At 40.1% G+C, this 18,493-nt stretch overlaps 1 protein-coding gene across 1 annotated transcript; it reads right to left on the bottom strand.

Annotated features, from left to right (window-relative positions):
* Nucleotides 1-6,470: 6,470 nt before the first annotated feature.
* LOC311055853 (uncharacterized protein) lies at nt 6,471-17,816 on the bottom strand. The gene is made up of 13 exons (XM_084072120.1): nt 17,620-17,816; nt 16,414-16,604; nt 15,803-15,967; nt 14,978-15,104; nt 13,146-14,256; nt 12,897-13,041; nt 11,779-11,922; nt 11,319-11,377; nt 10,428-10,615; nt 9,273-9,667; nt 8,868-8,964; nt 8,250-8,430; nt 6,471-7,313 (listed from the first exon to the last, which is right to left on the bottom strand). Exons 1-13 carry the CDS (start codon nt 17,812-17,814, stop codon nt 7,177-7,179), a joined length of 3,135 nt encoding a protein of 1,044 aa, XP_083928246.1. The 5' UTR covers nt 17,815-17,816; the 3' UTR covers nt 6,471-7,176.
* Between the last annotated feature and the right edge of the window lie 677 nt (nt 17,817-18,493).

Raw genomic sequence — 18,493 nt, 5'->3', positions numbered from 1 at the left:
AACACACTTCCATAATATTTCCTTGTTTTTGTAATTGGTGTGAGGGAACAGCATTCCTAATGTGATGGACAGCTTGCAATTTGCAAAACTGGTTTGTTCAGGGACTTACTACATATCTTACTGTAACAAATGCCAGCATGTTGGCATGCCATGTTAGCATGTTGACATGCCAACAATATCAACATCATATGTGGGAAGGCAAGGCAATTTTATTTGTAAAGCACAATTCAACAACAAGGCAATTCAATGTCCTTTACCCATTATTCTGTGATTGATCCTGCATGGATGACTGAACAAACGGTATAGGTCTTAAACTTCCATGATCAAGAGGAATGTCTCCATTGTATACTGAGAAATAATCTGCATCAATGTACATTCTGTTCACCTGGCTTTGTTTGGCTGTGGTGCATTGGTCTCAGTTTCTACTTCCAATACAGTGTTACATTCATTTAAAAAAGACCAGAAATGTACTCCAAGTTAAACATCTAATAGTCTTTTTTTGCTAATATCTTGCATATCTTTTTACGACATGGCCCTGCCTAGCCGTCTATGAGAGGATGTGTGTGTGTGTGTGTGTGTGTGTGTGTGTGTGTGTGTGTGTGTGTGTGTGTGTGTGCGTGCGTGCGTGCGTGCGTGCGTGCGTGCGTGCGTGCGTGCGTGCGTGCGTGCGTGCGTGCGCGCGTGTGCGCGTGTGTGTGTGTGTGTGTGTGTGTGTGTGTGTGTGTGTGAGTGTGTTCCCTGATTTGGAGTTCATGCATCCTTGAGAGCACCTGGTTCCAGGACTCCTGGTCTCACACAGGATGACTGAGCAAGTGATGTAAACCTATATGGACACAGAGACCTTGTTCTATTCACCACATATTAGAAGTGGAGTAGTCTTTCGAGACAGACGTGTTGCTCCCACAAGTAGAGTTGAAAATAAAGCATATATGTCACATCCTTTCGCCACAGTGTACATTAATACACGTCGCATTAATAACTCCTACTGGAAATCAAATTAGTCGAAACTTAGCTAGCTAGCTGATAAGCTCAAAAATCAAAAAAATATATTTTAAACTACATTTTTATGATTGGTAGAGTACCCCAAAGAGCAGATGACAGCTTCCTGTTCTCAACTTTTACCGGGTGGAATTACAGACTCTCTGTAGCATTCCAAGTCAGAGTGATTACTTTATGAGTTTCACTTAAGCCTCCATTCCAAATCTGAACTGACACTTGGACCCATGGTAGATTTGCACTGTGTTGTCGCTTACACACCCAACAAAATCAAAATGCAGCACAATACTAGTTTATTGATAGTATTGACGGGTGCATTTCTCCTTTCCGACATGTCGCCTTTCCGACGTTGACGAACCCTATACCTAACCCTAACCCTAACCCTAACCGCACGCGGAAGCCACTAGTCGGAGTGGTGAGATGTCGGAATGGAGAGTGAACACCAGTATTGACTACTGGTTTATATAAAATGTCAAAAAGTGAATAATCAGTGCTGATCTCAGAGGCGTAGCCAGAACGCTAGCCAAGGCTGGGCCTCGGGAGTTGCGGGTGGGCACACGGACGCGCATGCAGCGCCCGTGCACTTGCGTTCTGGGTGGGCAGAAAAAACAAATGGGTGGGCCCAGGCATACCTATGCCCACCTGTGGCTACGCCCCTGGCTGATCTGTAGTTAGTGTGAGAGTTTGTGCTGTCATAGGGCGTTGCCTTGCACTTGACAGAATGCCACTGATGACGGTGCACCTGTTTTTGTTGCCTGTAATGTGGGAATCCTGGTCACACAAGCCTGTTTTATTCATTAGTCAAACCGGTATGCAACTAAATATAAATCAGGCGTGACCATTTTCAATGATGGTGTAGGCAATGCGAGAGTTTGGGTTGTCGTAGGGCGTGGCCTTGCAGGATTCCACAAAGAGTTCTGTATTGGGGATGTCAGTGGTCGCCTCAATCTCCATGTAGATCATCTGAGGTACACCTCCACTGGATATGTGCTGCTATGCTTCTGCTGCCTGAAACGCATATGCATATGGGTTTTTGTGCCGGAATCCCAGCGTCAGATTGAAACGTTTGGGATAGACGCACGAAAACGCAATCTCCACGTCATGTTTCCTGGTAATAACTTCACTGGGGTCGGCAGATGTGATCTCATTCTTGAAGATAAGGTTGCTGTCATCCTCCAGAGTGTAAGAGATTAAAAGAGAATAATGTCAAGAGCATGCTTTTGAAATGAATGTGTAGCACTTGCAAAAGTCAGAAAGCCCAGAACTTATTTCAAAGCTTCGTCTAAAACACCATTTAGAATTTACCCGGCCCCCACCTATACTGTATATAGGATTTCCAATGTCCAATTTAATTTTGTGTTGTCGAAACCGGTCGGCGTCTAGTGGCATTTTATTGTTTTAGTATATATGTAATAGCCCTGTCAACCTATTAAAGGCTTTTTAAAGATAGGGTAAGTGATATTTTTTGGTTAAAACAAAATGTTTTTTGTTAAAAGGTTAAAGCATTATTTTGTGATAGTAATCATTGCTATAGAGTGTTTGTTCAGTAACAGGAGTCTCCCCGTCTCGAGTCTCCAGCTCTTTACTAAACAGAAAATACTTTTTCAGGTAGGTGACAAAATTTCAGCCAATCAGGAGAGAGTACCCATTTATCAGCTTCATTTTATTGTGTAGCAGTTCCAAATTTGTCTGCTCATTTCTTTGTGTCAGCACTTCCAATTGCATTATCTGTATCCTGTCTGAGTTCTCTATCCTGAAAATGCATTTTCTGTTTAATAAAGAGCTGGAGCGACATGGACACTCCTGTTACTGAACAAACACTCTATAGCAATGAGTAGGCCTACTATCAGAATATAGAGCTATTTAACACTTATTTAACCAAAGAAAATCATTTACCCTACCTTTAACTTAAATCCTTGGTCAGAGTGTGCTCGGAGTTTTGCCTGTTTCGATGGGACCCCTCTTCATGTATAATCCTGATTCAACTTCACCCTATGAACTCTCAGAAGCACTCGCCTTTGTTGAATAAATAGCGATATTGTCCATTACCGCATGACAGGTATAATGGTTGTGACGGTCCCGGTCCTCTTAGATTCTCCAGTATCAGATCGGGTTCCGAGGTCCACGTGGGCCATCATTTTCCAACTCCGGCCCCGCAGCCCACAGACACGTGTCACTGTTTTCTATCCAATATGCCACACCGTAAAAATAGTTCCTATAGCTGGTTTGGCATCTGTTTTACAAAATAACTGTATCCTAAAGTCAATGTTACAGTAATTTCAAGTTGAGCAAAGAGAATGTTTCTCGTATATGTATATGCGTTTCCATCCTACAACATACTTGGCCAAACAATAAATATCACAGATTAACCTGTAGTAACTACAGTAGGCTACTGTGCCTGTAATCCTAAACACAAAAAGCAATGTCAGCTGTAAACTAGGATTCAATAGTAGTATTTTAAAGTTTTATTTTTGACTAAATCACTAAAATGATGATTATAATAATACAGACAGACAGACATGGCATGTTTTTACAAGTTTCGTAAAGTTATCTGCAAGAAATCACACATAGCACATTCCCATTGCCGCCAATGCACCTGTTTTTGTTGCACATAATGCTGTGAGAATCCTGATCACACAGGACTAACAATAACAAGGTGCAGTAGTGTGATGAATTACATTTCACTGGCACAATGAAGAATGTTGTCAGTGTCATACTGAGCAGTGATGTGGAAATGAAAATGTTGGTATGTTAAATGAATCTTACATTTTTAACCATAGTTTGTTTTGTTTTGATTTTGTGACGGAAAAAAAGCCCAGGGATAATGTAGCTTATTTAAGGTTGCCATTTGTATATCTTATTGCTGAGACTTTCTTCATTCATTGTACTGATACTAATACTATAATACTGTAGAAATTAATTGAATAAGCATCAACCTGAGTTTACTCTGGTAAACTCAGGTCTGCTGAAAAACACTTTCAATCAAAACTAGTTTGACAGTCTGTCATCGGTAATCTGCTGTAATCGGTATATGGTAGGCTTACTTCCGAGAACATGACTTGTGTCGGTATGTGCTTCCTCATACCATGAAACACCAACAATAAACACCTTCAGTTACTGGAACTGCATTGTTTTTTTTTTTATAAAAACGTAGCATGGCAATTGCAAACAGCATGACAATAACCAGGGTTCAATTTGTTTATAATAATAATTACAAAATATATAATACATTTAGATATTTTGCAAAACCTTCTGTTTCATTGTTATTTAGAATATTTGGTCAAAATAGACTGGCCTCCATAGTACTTTGTGCTTATTTCTCCCACAACATTCTGGGCAAACATCTCTTCCCCTGCTAATCTGAGCATTCAGCTGATAACAATTCCTCTCCTACTCACCTCATTTCAATCTCACCTGATACCAACTCCAACACCCCCCGGCTCTCATTTCTTACTTTTTCATCTTTAATTGGCCAGGTCTCTCTTAAAAGAGATTTCTGATCTCAATGAGACGACCTGGTAAAATAAGAGTCAAATAAAATAAATAATTTCGGTTTCCACCATAGTTTCTGCCCGCCTGATGACACAAAGTTATACCCGCTCTAAACCATATCAGAAAACTGCAAAAGGAGTTGATCCCAGTCTACTTCTGATATTCACTTTTTCTTCCCCTCTCACCAATCAGTGGAGGATTCTTAGCTTTTTAAATATACTTTATTACATTATTCAGGTTTTACAAAACATAGGCGTTTGCATTACAAGATAATAAACATTTGACAAAAATATAATATTGCTTTTTTTTTTTAAAGGGTCAGTAAGTGCCATGGCCTTAACCTTTTTGTCAGGAGTCAAGTGTTCTTCAACACTACCTCTCCAGAGATAGACTACAGTGCACACGACAATCCAAAGGAACTCCTGATCCATGGCAGACATTTTTTTTATTAAACACCCCATACATTACAGAATTATACGCGACACCCATACATTACAGCATTATAGGTGACATTTTATTAAAACCAAGTTGTGACATCTTCCCCCAAACATATGGATACTTCGCCATCTCCTGTCATTAGTGCTTTGTATCCTATCTCACATCATCAACAATTAATGGTCGCTCCTCCTCAACTCCCATCATGGTACTCCTCAGAAGCCAGGGCCGTAGGGGGGGGATTCGTCCCCCGTGGGCCGCAGGGAAAAAGAGGAGGAGAAAAAAAGCCTCACGATCAGCTGTGTGAGGTGCTTGAAGGTGGAAGAGCGGCCCCACCCCCCCTCTACATGTTTTGGTACCGAATTAACCAAATTAAAGTAATAAAAAACGGAAATAAAAGGGGAATAACCGCGAAAAACCACAAAATAAAAGGGGAATAACCGCGAAAAAAACACGTTTATTCCCCTTTACATGTGTGGCGCTCGTGCATGTAATATATCCCCCCCAACTGGGAATGGCTTCCTACGGCGCTGTCAGAAGCCTCCCTTTTTTCTGTCACCAACAATTTCATCACCCGAGCAGCTCTCATACCCAACACCACAACACAATTGCTGACTCACTCTCCCGCTTCATGCTCAGAAATTCGCTCCATCCACATTGTCATACCCCAGGGGGTGGCATCATACTGGACATGCAGTCCAGAATGATGTAGGCCTACTTAAGTACAATTTTGAGGTACATTTTAACTGTCTTTACTTCTACCCCACTACATCTCAGAGGAAAACATATTGTACTTTTACTCCACTACAATTATATGAAAACTTTTAGTTACTTTGCAGATTTTGATTATTATTACGAAAACACACTGACCACTTCAGCCCTATATATTTCGGCCATTTGAAAATAGCTGATTTAGCTGCATTGTGAGCTTATAGATCTGCTATTTTCAAAAGATTTGTATACATTTTGAACTTGTGAAATGGGACATTATGCACAATGAGTACTTTTATTTTTTGTACTTAAAAGTATATTTTGATGCCGATACTTTTGTACTTTTACTCAGGTAGCCTACATTTTGAATTCCGGACCTCTTCTTGTAACCGAGTATATCTACATTGCAGTATAGATTTTTTTTTGCTTAAGTAAAACATGTGAGTACTTTTTTCACCACTGCATTCCACAGCACCTCAACCTGCCATTTCCATCCCTGAATGTCATCACCCTCACATCCTATACTTCAGCTACAGCCACTCGTCCTGAGCCATCAACAGCTATCAGCTTGTATGTTTATTGTTTATATAATAGACCAATTATTTGTTTACTAACATTGAGACTGGACGCACAGGTGATTGTTTCACGCAATCAATTCCCAACCTGTTGTTTCGGGGTGCGCTGGTTTCAGCACACCCCAACCCCCTCTTGTGTGTTAGCTAGTGACGCGCGTCCTAGCGAGACCTGACATAATGGGTTTCATTGAGAGCATACTGGTTGCACGCATACTGGTTCTTATCAGTGTGACGTCGTCTGTTAAGGGGTCTATAGAATAGTTCATATTCATTAAATTAACTGACGTTGGGTACCTCTGGTTGCGTGATGTACAGCTGAAGACGTTCGGTTTTGGTGGATCTGCAATATTCAATTAAATTCCTCATAAATAAACTAATCTGAAAGAACCTGAACATGTTTTAAGTATATTTGACCCCGGGCGGTATCGTGAAACTTTCGTGTTAAAATAGAGGAAATAAATAACTAACAGTAGCCTTCCCTGAGGACCTAATCCCCAGTTAGATTAAGCCTGCAAGCTACGGTGCTCGAATCCATTTTATTACTACATAAAGAGGAGCAAAATACAACTAATGTTATCCATGCAAAATTAAATCTCTCCTTTGTCATAATATGTACATTTCATCCACCAGGGCTCTGAAGTATTATTCCCAACGTGAAGTTGACGTTGTTGGCAAATGTATGACTATCTGCGGCTCTTGCCTGTGCTTTTGGTCTGCATTGGCACCTTCTGACCAGTAGGGAGGGTAAATGAGTCAATCATTCTATGATTCAATTATACACTGAATATGGCCTACTGCTTATGTATCAATGTAAAAAAAAGAAGAAACATATAAAGCCTATACCAAAGAAAAGAGAGTAAACATGTTCAGGATTAAAAAGAACAGTGTTGTAAAACTTATCTGATTATGCTCATAATGATCTGAGAAGTGAAAGGTTCAGAAAGCTATGAAGATGGATTTTCTGTCCTCATTTGAAGTCAGAGGTTGGTAATGGTTGGTACTGGACTTTGGACCTCCTGGAAAGGTAGATCACCACTCCACACACCAGGACACAGCCAACAATGAAGACCAGGTTCATACTCAGGTTGATGCTTGGACCAGAAGCTAAACAGAAAATGGAAAATAACAATTTAGCAAAGGACCACAATGAAAACAAGTTCTCATTAAATGTCATTACATTTCAATAAATTATGTTTATGCACATGCCTTATGTTTGATAAAGATCAGTCAGTCAGTCAGTCAGTCAGTCAGTCAGTCAGTCAGTCAGTCAGTCAGTTAGTCAATCAATCAATCAACCAACCAATCAATCTACATCAATCTATCAATCAATCCAGCTCCACTGAAACTAATCAAAAACTAACCGCTGTCATTCAAAGCTTATCTCATGACTCAAAAGAGCACGGAAGTCTGACGTCACTGCCGCTAGAGGGCGCTATCCCCCTGGGTCGAGGCATTATTGTTTGTGTTTAAATCCCCTTAGGGAGATCTTAGATCATGTCAGATAAGAACTGTGTTCCAAAAATAAACAAATCACCTGGGCGTTTCTGTCAGGGGGGTGGCTCTGCGTCGTTTATTCATTCATATTTGTTTAAAAGTCTTACAAACTACGCTTCCGGGTCTGAAATCACTGTCCCTACAGCAGCTGCGTTCATGGGAAATGTAGTCTTTGGGTAAATTTGTACATTTCCACCTTCAGTCGATGCTTCATATCCAAATGAGTAAAATCGCCCGGATGATTTGTTTATTTTTCGAACACAGTTCTTAAATGAGGTGATCTAAGATTCCCTTATGAGGATTTCAACACAAAAAATAACGGTGTGACCCATAAGGACATAGCGCCCTCTAGCGGCAGTGATGTCAGGACTTTGGTGCTCTATTCACAAATGCTTATTGTTGATGCACGCATGTCACCCACCCGCACACATGTGTGTGCGCGCACACACACACACACACACACACACACACACACACACACACACACACACACACACACACACACACAATATTTATACTGACAAGGATTTTCAAAATGGGTTTTACCTGGGCTGTCAGCAGTTCTGATCAGGCGCAAAGGTCCCTGGGAAATGGAGTGCAGAGCAGTTTGAGCAACAGCATCTCTTCTTTGGCGCTGAATTCCTGATTTGGAGTTCATGCATCCTTGAGAGCACCTCGTTCCAGGAATCCCCGTCTCACACAGGATGACAGAGCAAGTGATGTAAACCTATATAGACACAGAGACCTTGTTCTATAGTATTCATCATATAATAAAGGTGATGTAAACTTATATAGACACAGAGACCTTGTTCTATTCATCATATAATAAGTGATGTAAACCTATATAGACACAGAGATCGTTTTCTATTCATCATATAATAAGTGATGTAAACCTATATAGACACAGAGACCCTGTTCTATTCACCACATACTAGAAGCAGTGGTGGACAAGTACAGTTTTGAGGTACTTCTTTTTTTACTTTACTTGAGCATTTCCATTTTTTTATTTCACAATGTATTATCAATACATCGTGATTCATGAAAATCAAATGACAGCTGCTTTTTTCTCACCTTTAACCGAATGGAAGGAATTACAGACATTATATGTGTGGTAGAGAGACTAGACGTTGGGACAAAGGGATTACTTTATGAGTTTCACTTTACCTCCTCATGAGATCCAATGAATTCAAAAGCCTCCATCCCAAATCTGAACTGAGACTTGGACCCATGGTAGATTTGCACTGTGTTGTCTCTTACACACCTAAAAATTAAAAAATGCAACACAATACTAGTTTATTGATGGTATTGGCTACTGGTTTATATAAAATGTCAGAAAGTGAATAATCAGTGCTGATCTGTAGTTAGTGTGAGAGTTTGTGCTGTCATAGGGCGTTGCCTTGCACTTGACACAATGCCACTGATGACAGTGCACCTGTTTTTGTTGCCTGTAATGCTGTGGGAATCCTGGTCATACAAGCCTGTTTTATTCATGGTTGCGTCAAACCGGTGTGCAACTAAATATAAATCAGGCTTTACTAGAACTAGGTGATATGGTGGATGATAAATTACCCATTTTCAATGATGGTGTAGGCAATGCGAGAGTTTGGGTTGTCATAGGGCGTGGCCTTGCAGGACTCCACAAAGAGTTCTGTATTGGGGATGTCAGTGGTCGCCTCAATCTCCATGTAGATCATCTGTTTGAGGTACACCTCCACTGGATATGTGGTGCCATGCTTCTGCTGCCAGAAACGCTCGCTCTCAAAGAATTCAAATTTAAACCCGAAGGTACCAAATCCTTTCTCTGTAAATGCATATGGGTTTTTGTGCCGGAATCCCAGCGTCAGTTTGAAACGTTTGGGATAGACGCATGAAAACGCAATCTCCACGTCATGTTTCCTGGTAATAATGTCAGTGGGGTCGGCAGATGTGATCTCATTCTTGAAGATAAGGTTGTCGCCATCCTCCTGAATGTAAGAGATTAGAATAGAATAATGTCAAGAGCATGCTTTTGAATTTAACTGCAAAAGGCAGAAAGCTCCAGATTTCAAAGCTTCGATTTGGATCCTTCCCAGAATCATTCATATTTTCTATTTCTGTTGTTCCACATTTAGAAGTTTGTCTACCTTAGAGCCTAAAAGTTAACCAAAAGGCTTTTTGGATGTTTTAGCACCAAAAAGTAAAGGTAAAGGTTCAACTCGCTCTTTGGTGTGTTACTGTACTTTCAGTGCCGGCTCAAGGTTTTTGGGGGCGCTAAACAAAACAGCTATGATGTGGCCCTCTGCTTCAGTGAAATACTACCCCAAAACCCCAGCCAGTAACATTTGCTAAACATTTAAATATTTTAATATTACTACAAAAGTAGCACACGAGCGTCACAATGTTAACCTATTTTATTATTTCTAAAATCTTCTCAAATAGCAAAAATAGCTTACAATCTCAGCTTGTAGTCTCTCATAAATGTACTATTTTCACTATTTTACTGTTACCAAATCTTTCACAAATTTGGAAAAGTGTGTTATTATTCATCACAGACAGCATTACAATTGTAATATGTATTGTATCACACTATTTAAAAAAGTTAACTAATATCTGGAGCAAAACATTAATTTCATTGTTATGGTTGGGTGTGTACTGTTTATTCAATTAATTGATTGGCAAAAATAAATAATGAAATGTAATTTCTTGGAGGGAGGGGGCCCTGCCCCTGAATCAACAAAATCATACCTCTAGCATGGTTCCACAGGTGTTGAGGGACATGACAGCCACCAGGTGGGTGTGATTGGAGTGTGTGGTCAGGTTGCAGGCAGGATCATTGAAGTCTCTCAGGTGTAAGTGGGCCTCATTGCGTCGGATGATATAAGACTTCTCCACTGCCACTATTATTGTGGTGTGATTGCAGTCAACAGTGGTGTCTGGAAAGTGACACATTTAACACTTATTCCTGTACAGTTATGCCATTATAATGTCATGTCAATATGGTGGGGAATAGATGGGAAATTAAGTCGCATGATTTGAACTTGTGAATCAAGTGAGATGTGTGGCTATAGACTTGCGCAATGTATGAAAAAAAAAGAAAAAAAGACACAGAACACATTACAATACCCCGCTACACTTAAAGGTGAGGTAGAGATCAGAGAGTAAAGGAGAAAGGCTGGGAAGGAAGCAAGGAGGGAGGGAATCGGAAGGAAGATCCCTTTTGAACTACACTATAAACTGAATATGGTATAACTGAGTGAATGAGAGAAAATAGTGTGTAAAAACACTTGTTTTCTTCATGTGGCACTTCCTCAACATGCAGATGTCAAATGCTTACTACATGCAGTAACAACCTCCTCCTTGTCCTCTAGAGTCATTCACCTTCATCCACATGCTTTATTTCTCTCTCTCTCTCTCTCTCTCTCTCTCTCTCTCTCACAATTTAGGCATTTAGATAGGTCGATACCTCAATAGCCCTAATAATCTGATCACCTGGTAGATCAAAAAGATGTGGTTGACCCTGGGTTAAACTATAGCTGTCACTTTCTCATGTTCTAGCCCACTTAATCTAACCTATTAATGTCTTGTCTTTAGTAGACATATAGGCTACACATTAAAAATGTAGTGTAATCATCTTACCATAGTGTCCAACATCGGCAATCACACATCGCAGCTCTGACTGATAAACTCTACCGTATCTGAAATAGAACAATAAAGCTGGGACATTATTCAACCTACACAAAATAATAGCGCACACTGGATAAATCTCTGGTGGTATTATTTATTACCACCCTTTTTGAGCCTGCAGGCTCGGAAAGTCACCTGGAGCTTTTTCGAGTGTGCGGACTCTATTTGTGATGTTTGCTTCTGCCCAACACCCGACCTTTTAAACTGTGGATGTGCATGGTTTATTCACTAGTTTGTGGGACAATTATTCAACCACTTCTCTGCAGTATTATGTCAAATGATTTGTAATATTTTCAGCTCCATCAACATTTTCATTGCATCTAGTTCTGTCCATACATTGTTTAACTAGTTCTGGTCCATTTACTGAAATTATTGGGATTAATGTGATTTAATCTTAAAAGTTCTAGTTTACCTATCGGTTGCCTCAAAAAGAAAGCAAAGGGGGAAATGGTCATTTCGTTCATTGTCAGTTGGTGTCCATTTAATGGTGTACTCTTGTGTGGAGGTCTTGAGCTTTGAAATCCCCTTTGGTCCACTGATAAGAAGGCCACTGATCCTGCAAGAAGAACAAGGTTTAAAAACAACTTGAGTTGGTTCTCAAGGAAAACAACTAGACTGTTAAATTCATAGTGTCATTCACAAATTACTGATCAAATTCATGAGTATTTTCTTTTCACATATCATATTATCATATCATATTGACTTGATTCAATTGACATATTGAATTACGAGCATAAACACTTGTAATTCATTGCTGAAAAAAAACAAAAATCTAATTTGCTGAATTAAAAGAAATAGCACTTATAGCAAAAATATCAGATCTACAAGCTCACAACACATTTGTGACACGTCTTGAGCTTGTAGATATGCTAGTTTTTAATTCACTTTTTTCTTGCTGTGGAAGTATATACTGTAGTGCTCAAAGGTCATGTAAGGATAAGGATAATTCCTTTTAACAGGTCGTTCATGAAAGTCCTTGCGGTCTTGTTTCCAATGAGAACCTGTGAGCAATTTGGGGTTAAGAGTCTTGCTCAGGGACAAATTTCATTTCATCGACACATATGCTGGCCTGGCTGGGAATCGAACCTGCAGCAACCAGGGCCTCTGGCTCCCTAGGCGGACTCACTAACCACTCAGCTATGGCCGCCCCTAATCAAATTGAACAATATTATGTAAATGAATGATAAAAAAAAGAGAAAACATGATACCACAGAGCTTTTTAAAGGTGTGGAATAAAAGTATTGATTTTCCCTCCAAAATATGATGATTGTGAAGTCATAACTTTAATAATTTTGTCAATTCCCAAATTATTGACTTTGTTTGCCTTTGTAAGCTGACAGTTTTTGTTGGGTAAGTCCTTTTTTCCCTAAAGTAGGCAGGCTAATGCTTGGAGGCAGCTACCTTACAACATTGAAAATGGCATAATTTCTGCCTTACAGATAGATGTGACTCCTGGAAATATGGAATCTTAGGCAACAGAGGTGTTGAGAATAAAACAAACAAGTGTTTAAAGTAAGATGTACTACTCACGTGGTGAGTTGTGCTGTGGCTCTGACATTGATCTCTAGAGTTTTGTTGACAAAGGCAGGCAGGTTGACTCCATTGCGAGGAGTTGGAGGCAGGAAAATGGGGAAATAATCTCCATCAAGACATGATGGAGCCTGATGTGAGTCAACTGAAAGTCAAATAAAAACAGTGAGAATGACCATGAAGTAGGCCTACTGTATGTTAAAAAGAAAATGCTAAGACGTTAATGTAATTGCTGAAATATTGTCTAACCTTGAACAGAAAACTGCAAAGGAAGCTTGCTTAATGAAGGAATTGATTCACGGTAGATAGCTGTTGTTGTTGGTGGTGGTGTTGTTGTTGTTGCTGCCGTTGTTGTTGTTGTTGTTGTTGGTGGTGTTGTGGTTGGTGTTGTTGTTGTTGTTGCTGCTGTTGTTGTTGTTGTTGGTGGTGGTGGGGTTGTTGTTGTTGCTGCCGTTGTTGTTGTTGGTGTTGTGGTTGGTGTTGTTGTTGTTGTTGTTGTTGCTGCTGCTGCTGTTGTTGTTGTTGTTGTTGGTGGTGGTGGTGGGGTTGTTGTTGTTGTTGTGGTTGTTGGTGTTGTTGTGGTTGTTGTGGTTGTTGGTGGTGTTGTTGGTGGTGGTGTTGTGGTGGTGGTGGTTGTTGTGGTTGTTGGTGGTGGTGGGGTTGTTGTTGCTGTTGTGGTTGTTGGTGGTGTTGTCGTTGTTGGTGGTGCTGGTGGTGTTGTTGTGGTGGTGGTTGTTGTTGTTGTTGTTGTTGTTGGTGGTGGTGGTGTTGTTGTTGTGGTGGTGGTTGTTGGTGTTGTTGTTGTGGTTGTTGTTGTTGTTGGTGGAGGTGGTGGTGTTGTTGTTGTTGGTTGGGTTGTGGTTTGTAGTGTGGTTGTTGTTGTTGTTGTTGGTGTTGGTGGTGGTGGTGGTGGTGTTGTTGTGGTTGTTCTTGTTGGTTGGGTTGTGGTTTGTAGTGTAGTTGTTGTTGGTGTTGGTGGTGGTGGTGGTGGTGGTGGTGGTGGTGGTGGTGGTGTTGTTGTGGTTGTTCTTGTTGGTTGGGTTGTGGTTTGTAGTGTAGTTGTTGTTGGTGTTGGTGGTGGTGGTGGTGGTGGTGTTGTTGTTGTTGTTGGTGCTGGTGTTGTTGTTGGTAGTGGTGTTGTTGTTGTTGTTGTGGTGGTTGTTTGATATGAAGTTGGTATATCCTGGTTTCCGGGCATAAACGAACGTTTGTGTCTTCCTACAGACAGAGGTTGTTTAGATGTGTAGGATCCATCGTTGTAGGAGACAGTGATGTGTTTTCTGGGGAAGTCTTCCACAACAAGCTCAAATGCATGGATTCCATTTTGATTACCGTTGGAATATGAGAGGGAGCAGGAATTCTGACAAAAATCAAATAATATTATTGCAATTGCAAATATTATTGCTAACTATTAAGGCCTCAACAGCTAAACATTATTAACATGATTTAATTTGGTATGTTGTTTCTTTGGATTTTAGTTGTGCTTCTATATGAAACTAATCTTAGAACACATGCACACTTCCTAATTCCCCAGTGAATGTCTTCACACCATGGTTTGATACCGGTCAATTTATTCTTTTGGTTGGTGGTTGACGGATCATTGTAAACAGAATCATGCTCCATATGATTTACAAAAATGTAAATGACATTTTATATCATTGTGCAGTTACTGAATATAGCCTAGATATAATATATGACAATATGATATAAACATACAAAGTATGTGTACATTACATAGATTGTGTAACACACGCACGTGCATGCGCGCGCACACACACACACACACACACACACACACACACACACACACACACACACACAGTATGTGTATACTATGTGATATACAGTAAATATAATGTCATAGTAAGCTATGTTGCAATCTACTGCAAGTGTGAATTAGCAATACAATAGCTGCAAACCATAACTTTAAATGTCCTATCCGGGATTTGAATGTGTGTGTGATCATGCTATAGTATACATGCACATAATATCTGTGCTTAGGCTACAATTTTCCATAATACACATACATAGATATGATTGCTAGTAGGTTAAAGTTTTACAAAGTTATCCCATGATCTTACCTGATCTAAGGAGAACCCAGCAGGTTGGTAACACAGACGGCACTCAGTTGCAAACCTGCATCTAACCTGGTCACCATCAGGATCAAAAGCTGTCATATTGAATGTCCTGGGACAGTTCCTCGTCACTCTGTGAAATGGGAAACAGCTGGATCAAGTTGAGTCATCCAAAACCGCTTTCGACATGAATAGTAGAATCTGTGACTAGTAAAGCACACACCTTTTGAAGTATAAGGGCTAAGACAAGAGAAGGTAAACACATTTAAAATTTGGGGAAGTTTGGGGAAGGGATGTGTTATGTTCATAAACAAGGATATAATTGACATTCTAGGCCCACACTTAAGTCCATTTACATATTTTCAGAGGTTGCAAGGTTACACGTAAGGTAAACAAGAATGTGTTCGGATGCAGTGCTGGTATCGGGAGATACTGGCACTCAATAGAATGTCTCTCAGCCAATCACAATGCCAGGTTGGAACTAAATGTAGTGTAATGTAAATGATATCCTAGTTTTAGAATGATGAGACGGTGTATTACAGTAAGGTATGCTTGGAACGCTGTGAAAGCTTTTCTCCACAATCTACAGTACATACAGTACAATATATTGTCATCTTGTCTTATTTGTGTGATTCACTAAAACAGAAGATCCTTTTTAGTGACACGCACACTCTTCCTCCTCCTCTGTGCATCTGACCGATGACATTGTGAACCTGATTCAATGACGATTATGTTAAATAATTTGCTTGTTGCCAAACTATGCAGTTGTTGATGTTGTATTGCAATGCAATGCAAGAACCCAAAAGAATACATAGTGATATTGTTCATTACCGCATGACAGGTAGCGTATTTGTGACAGGACCTCTGTTAGATGCTCCAGTATCAGACCGGGTTCCGAGGTCCACATGGGCCATCATAGTCCAATAGGCTGCAGAGCTGTGAGTGTTTCCTATCCAGTATCCCTGACCGTAACGCATATTGTAGATGGTGGGATAACTGTTTTACAAAAAATATTGCATCGTAAAGACAATGTTACAGTCATTTTAAGGTTACCAAACTGGTAGGTCGTACAATCAAAATATTTTCCCTGCCGGATTCCATGGATCATTTTAAGTTTTCTGAAAAACACACTTTTTGCTACAAATTGTGTCTAAATTGGTACACCATATCTCGTCATGTGATCAAGGTGTATCCGTCAGAATTTTCAGATTCCATTCCAATTGCCTGTGATTGGCTTTCAAAGTTTGCGGGAGGGGCACAAAATGCCACAAATCTTGATCACAGTATCCGAATGGTGTGAAACTTTGCACACTCTGATTAGGCCAAGGAAGATCTGAGAAGCCAAATGTTTCAAATTGGTCAACATAGCTCTGGGTAGGCATTAGGCAACCTGGCCTGGCGGTGATCTGCACTTTTCTAGTTTGAAAAATGAATTTCCTCACCTAATTTCAAATGGTCTGTTGCTAGGCAGCTGTCTTGTCATGACCACCTCATTTTGGCACCAGCTCAAACCATAAGAATTTCTAGCAATAAGTCTAGTTGTTGTACTGGTCTGGGACCCACAGATTCCACTGGAACAGCGGAAGTTATTCTGGTGACAGTAATAATTGGTTTGCTTGTTGCGAAGTTCCACCTGCAACAAAAGCAGTGAGTTTGAAAATTACTTAACGTTTTTTATTTTTTTTATTTTATATAGCTTTATATTCCAATAAAGCTATTTGAGCTACAGTATATTCCAATAGCAATCATCACTATTGGAAAAGCAGTAACTGGGGTCTCCCCGTCACTCAAGCTCTTTAGTAACCAATTTCAATTGGAAGAGAACTTATACATGCAGGATACAGGATAAACAGGTGAAATTGGAAGTGATGAAACAAATTTGCAAAACAAATTGGAACTGAAACACTACAATTCTCTCTTCTGAATGGATGAATTTGAAAACTATTTTTTGTGTACTAAATAGCAAGAGAAACAGGAGAGCCCTATTACTGAACAGTCTAATAGCAATCATACATTCAGAGGTGCTGTGAAATCACACTGTAACAATATACAAAAAAATATAATTTAACGGTCAGGGTATCAAAAGCATTTATGTGCCTTGCAGCTCTAACATGTTGAGCTGTGGTCAGTGGTGCAAATTCTCAGCAGTGTCAATTGCAATATGGATTTTCCACAAAATGTCATATTTGTCATGCTTTTATTACTGCATGCATGCATGTGTGAAAATAGCACAGTGATGTAGATCCTGCATAGCATAGTTGGATGGAAACCAAGATCCTGATGTGTTCCATTTAATCCATTGAAGTTATTAACATTTTTCAAATATTTAAAGCAAAAATAGTCGATCTACAAGATCACAATGCTGTTGAGCTTTTCACCACCCTATCATATCAAGTAAGTAAGTAAGTAGGTCGGAGGGGCTTATTGTCAGTATCAGCCGAGAACACGGGAGTCTATCCCTGTTAGAATGCGCTAGACCCCTGAGAGATGGATTGCTGAGGTCAGCTCCCAGTACTTACTGCACTACTTGCTGCGCCCAACCCGTGCTACTCATATGCTAGGGAGTAGGGATCGAACCCATGACCTTGTGGTCCAAAGGCAAGAGCTCTATACCGACTGAGCTACCCATATACTACCCATATACTTACCGTATAGGTTCCATCTGAATTCTGTCCTTTAGGGGTGAAGGTCACAGATCCCCCATAGTACCTATAATAGTGGGTATACCTTGTATTATAGGACCATGCAGTCGTAAACGGGACCAGAATGAACAAGTGCAGAAACAATGTGACCGCAGACATGATTGTTGCAGTTTGCTCGCTGGCTCTATATGTCCCTCTCATAAACAGCCTCTTATATATCTTGTTGCAAGGAAATAAAACGAGTGAAATATGAAGAGTATGACTGACCAGTAAAACCACATGCTTCATGAACAGCATCGTTGTTAATGAAGTTCCATTGTTCTGGAATCTTGTGTCAGATTCACCAGGGCTGGATTTCACAATCTCAACCAAACACAACAGTGTTTTTAAAAAATATATATATATTGACACTATAATCAGCTGGGGCCGTGTGGGAAGGCCACTGAGGCCTCAGGGCAGATAATTTTCTGAGGGTCAGAAGGCCAAACTGAGAGTCCACAGAAACTGAACAGGCACCCGGGCACCCCACCAACATGTAGGAGCCACAAATCCTTTGCTGTTTTTGACTGGCATTAGTGGCATAGTGCCATTGAAAGCATTTTTTGTGTTAATCAATCTTATCTTTCAGCAGCTCTGATTGTTGTCCAAAGGGTTCCAAGTTCACCTTAAATGTCATTTTGATGCGTTTCATCTTGACCGCCATACAGTTTGTAGCCTAATGTTTTTTTCTCTGCCTCAGAGTCATATAGAACTGTACAAAGACTGTCCTCCCATTGCTAAACTGCCCAAAATCGCACTCATAATGTTCACCTTGACACATAAAGCTCACCTGTTATGTATTTCGATTCAATTCAATTTTATTAAAGTGTCAAATCACAAC

Source organism: Gymnoscopelus microlampas, assembly GCF_963454915.1.
Source record: "Gymnoscopelus microlampas genome assembly, chromosome: 1".
NCBI classification, from domain to species: Eukaryota; Metazoa; Chordata; class Actinopteri; order Myctophiformes; family Myctophidae; genus Gymnoscopelus; species Gymnoscopelus microlampas.
This window is presented reverse-complemented; position numbering and strand designations above follow the sequence as displayed.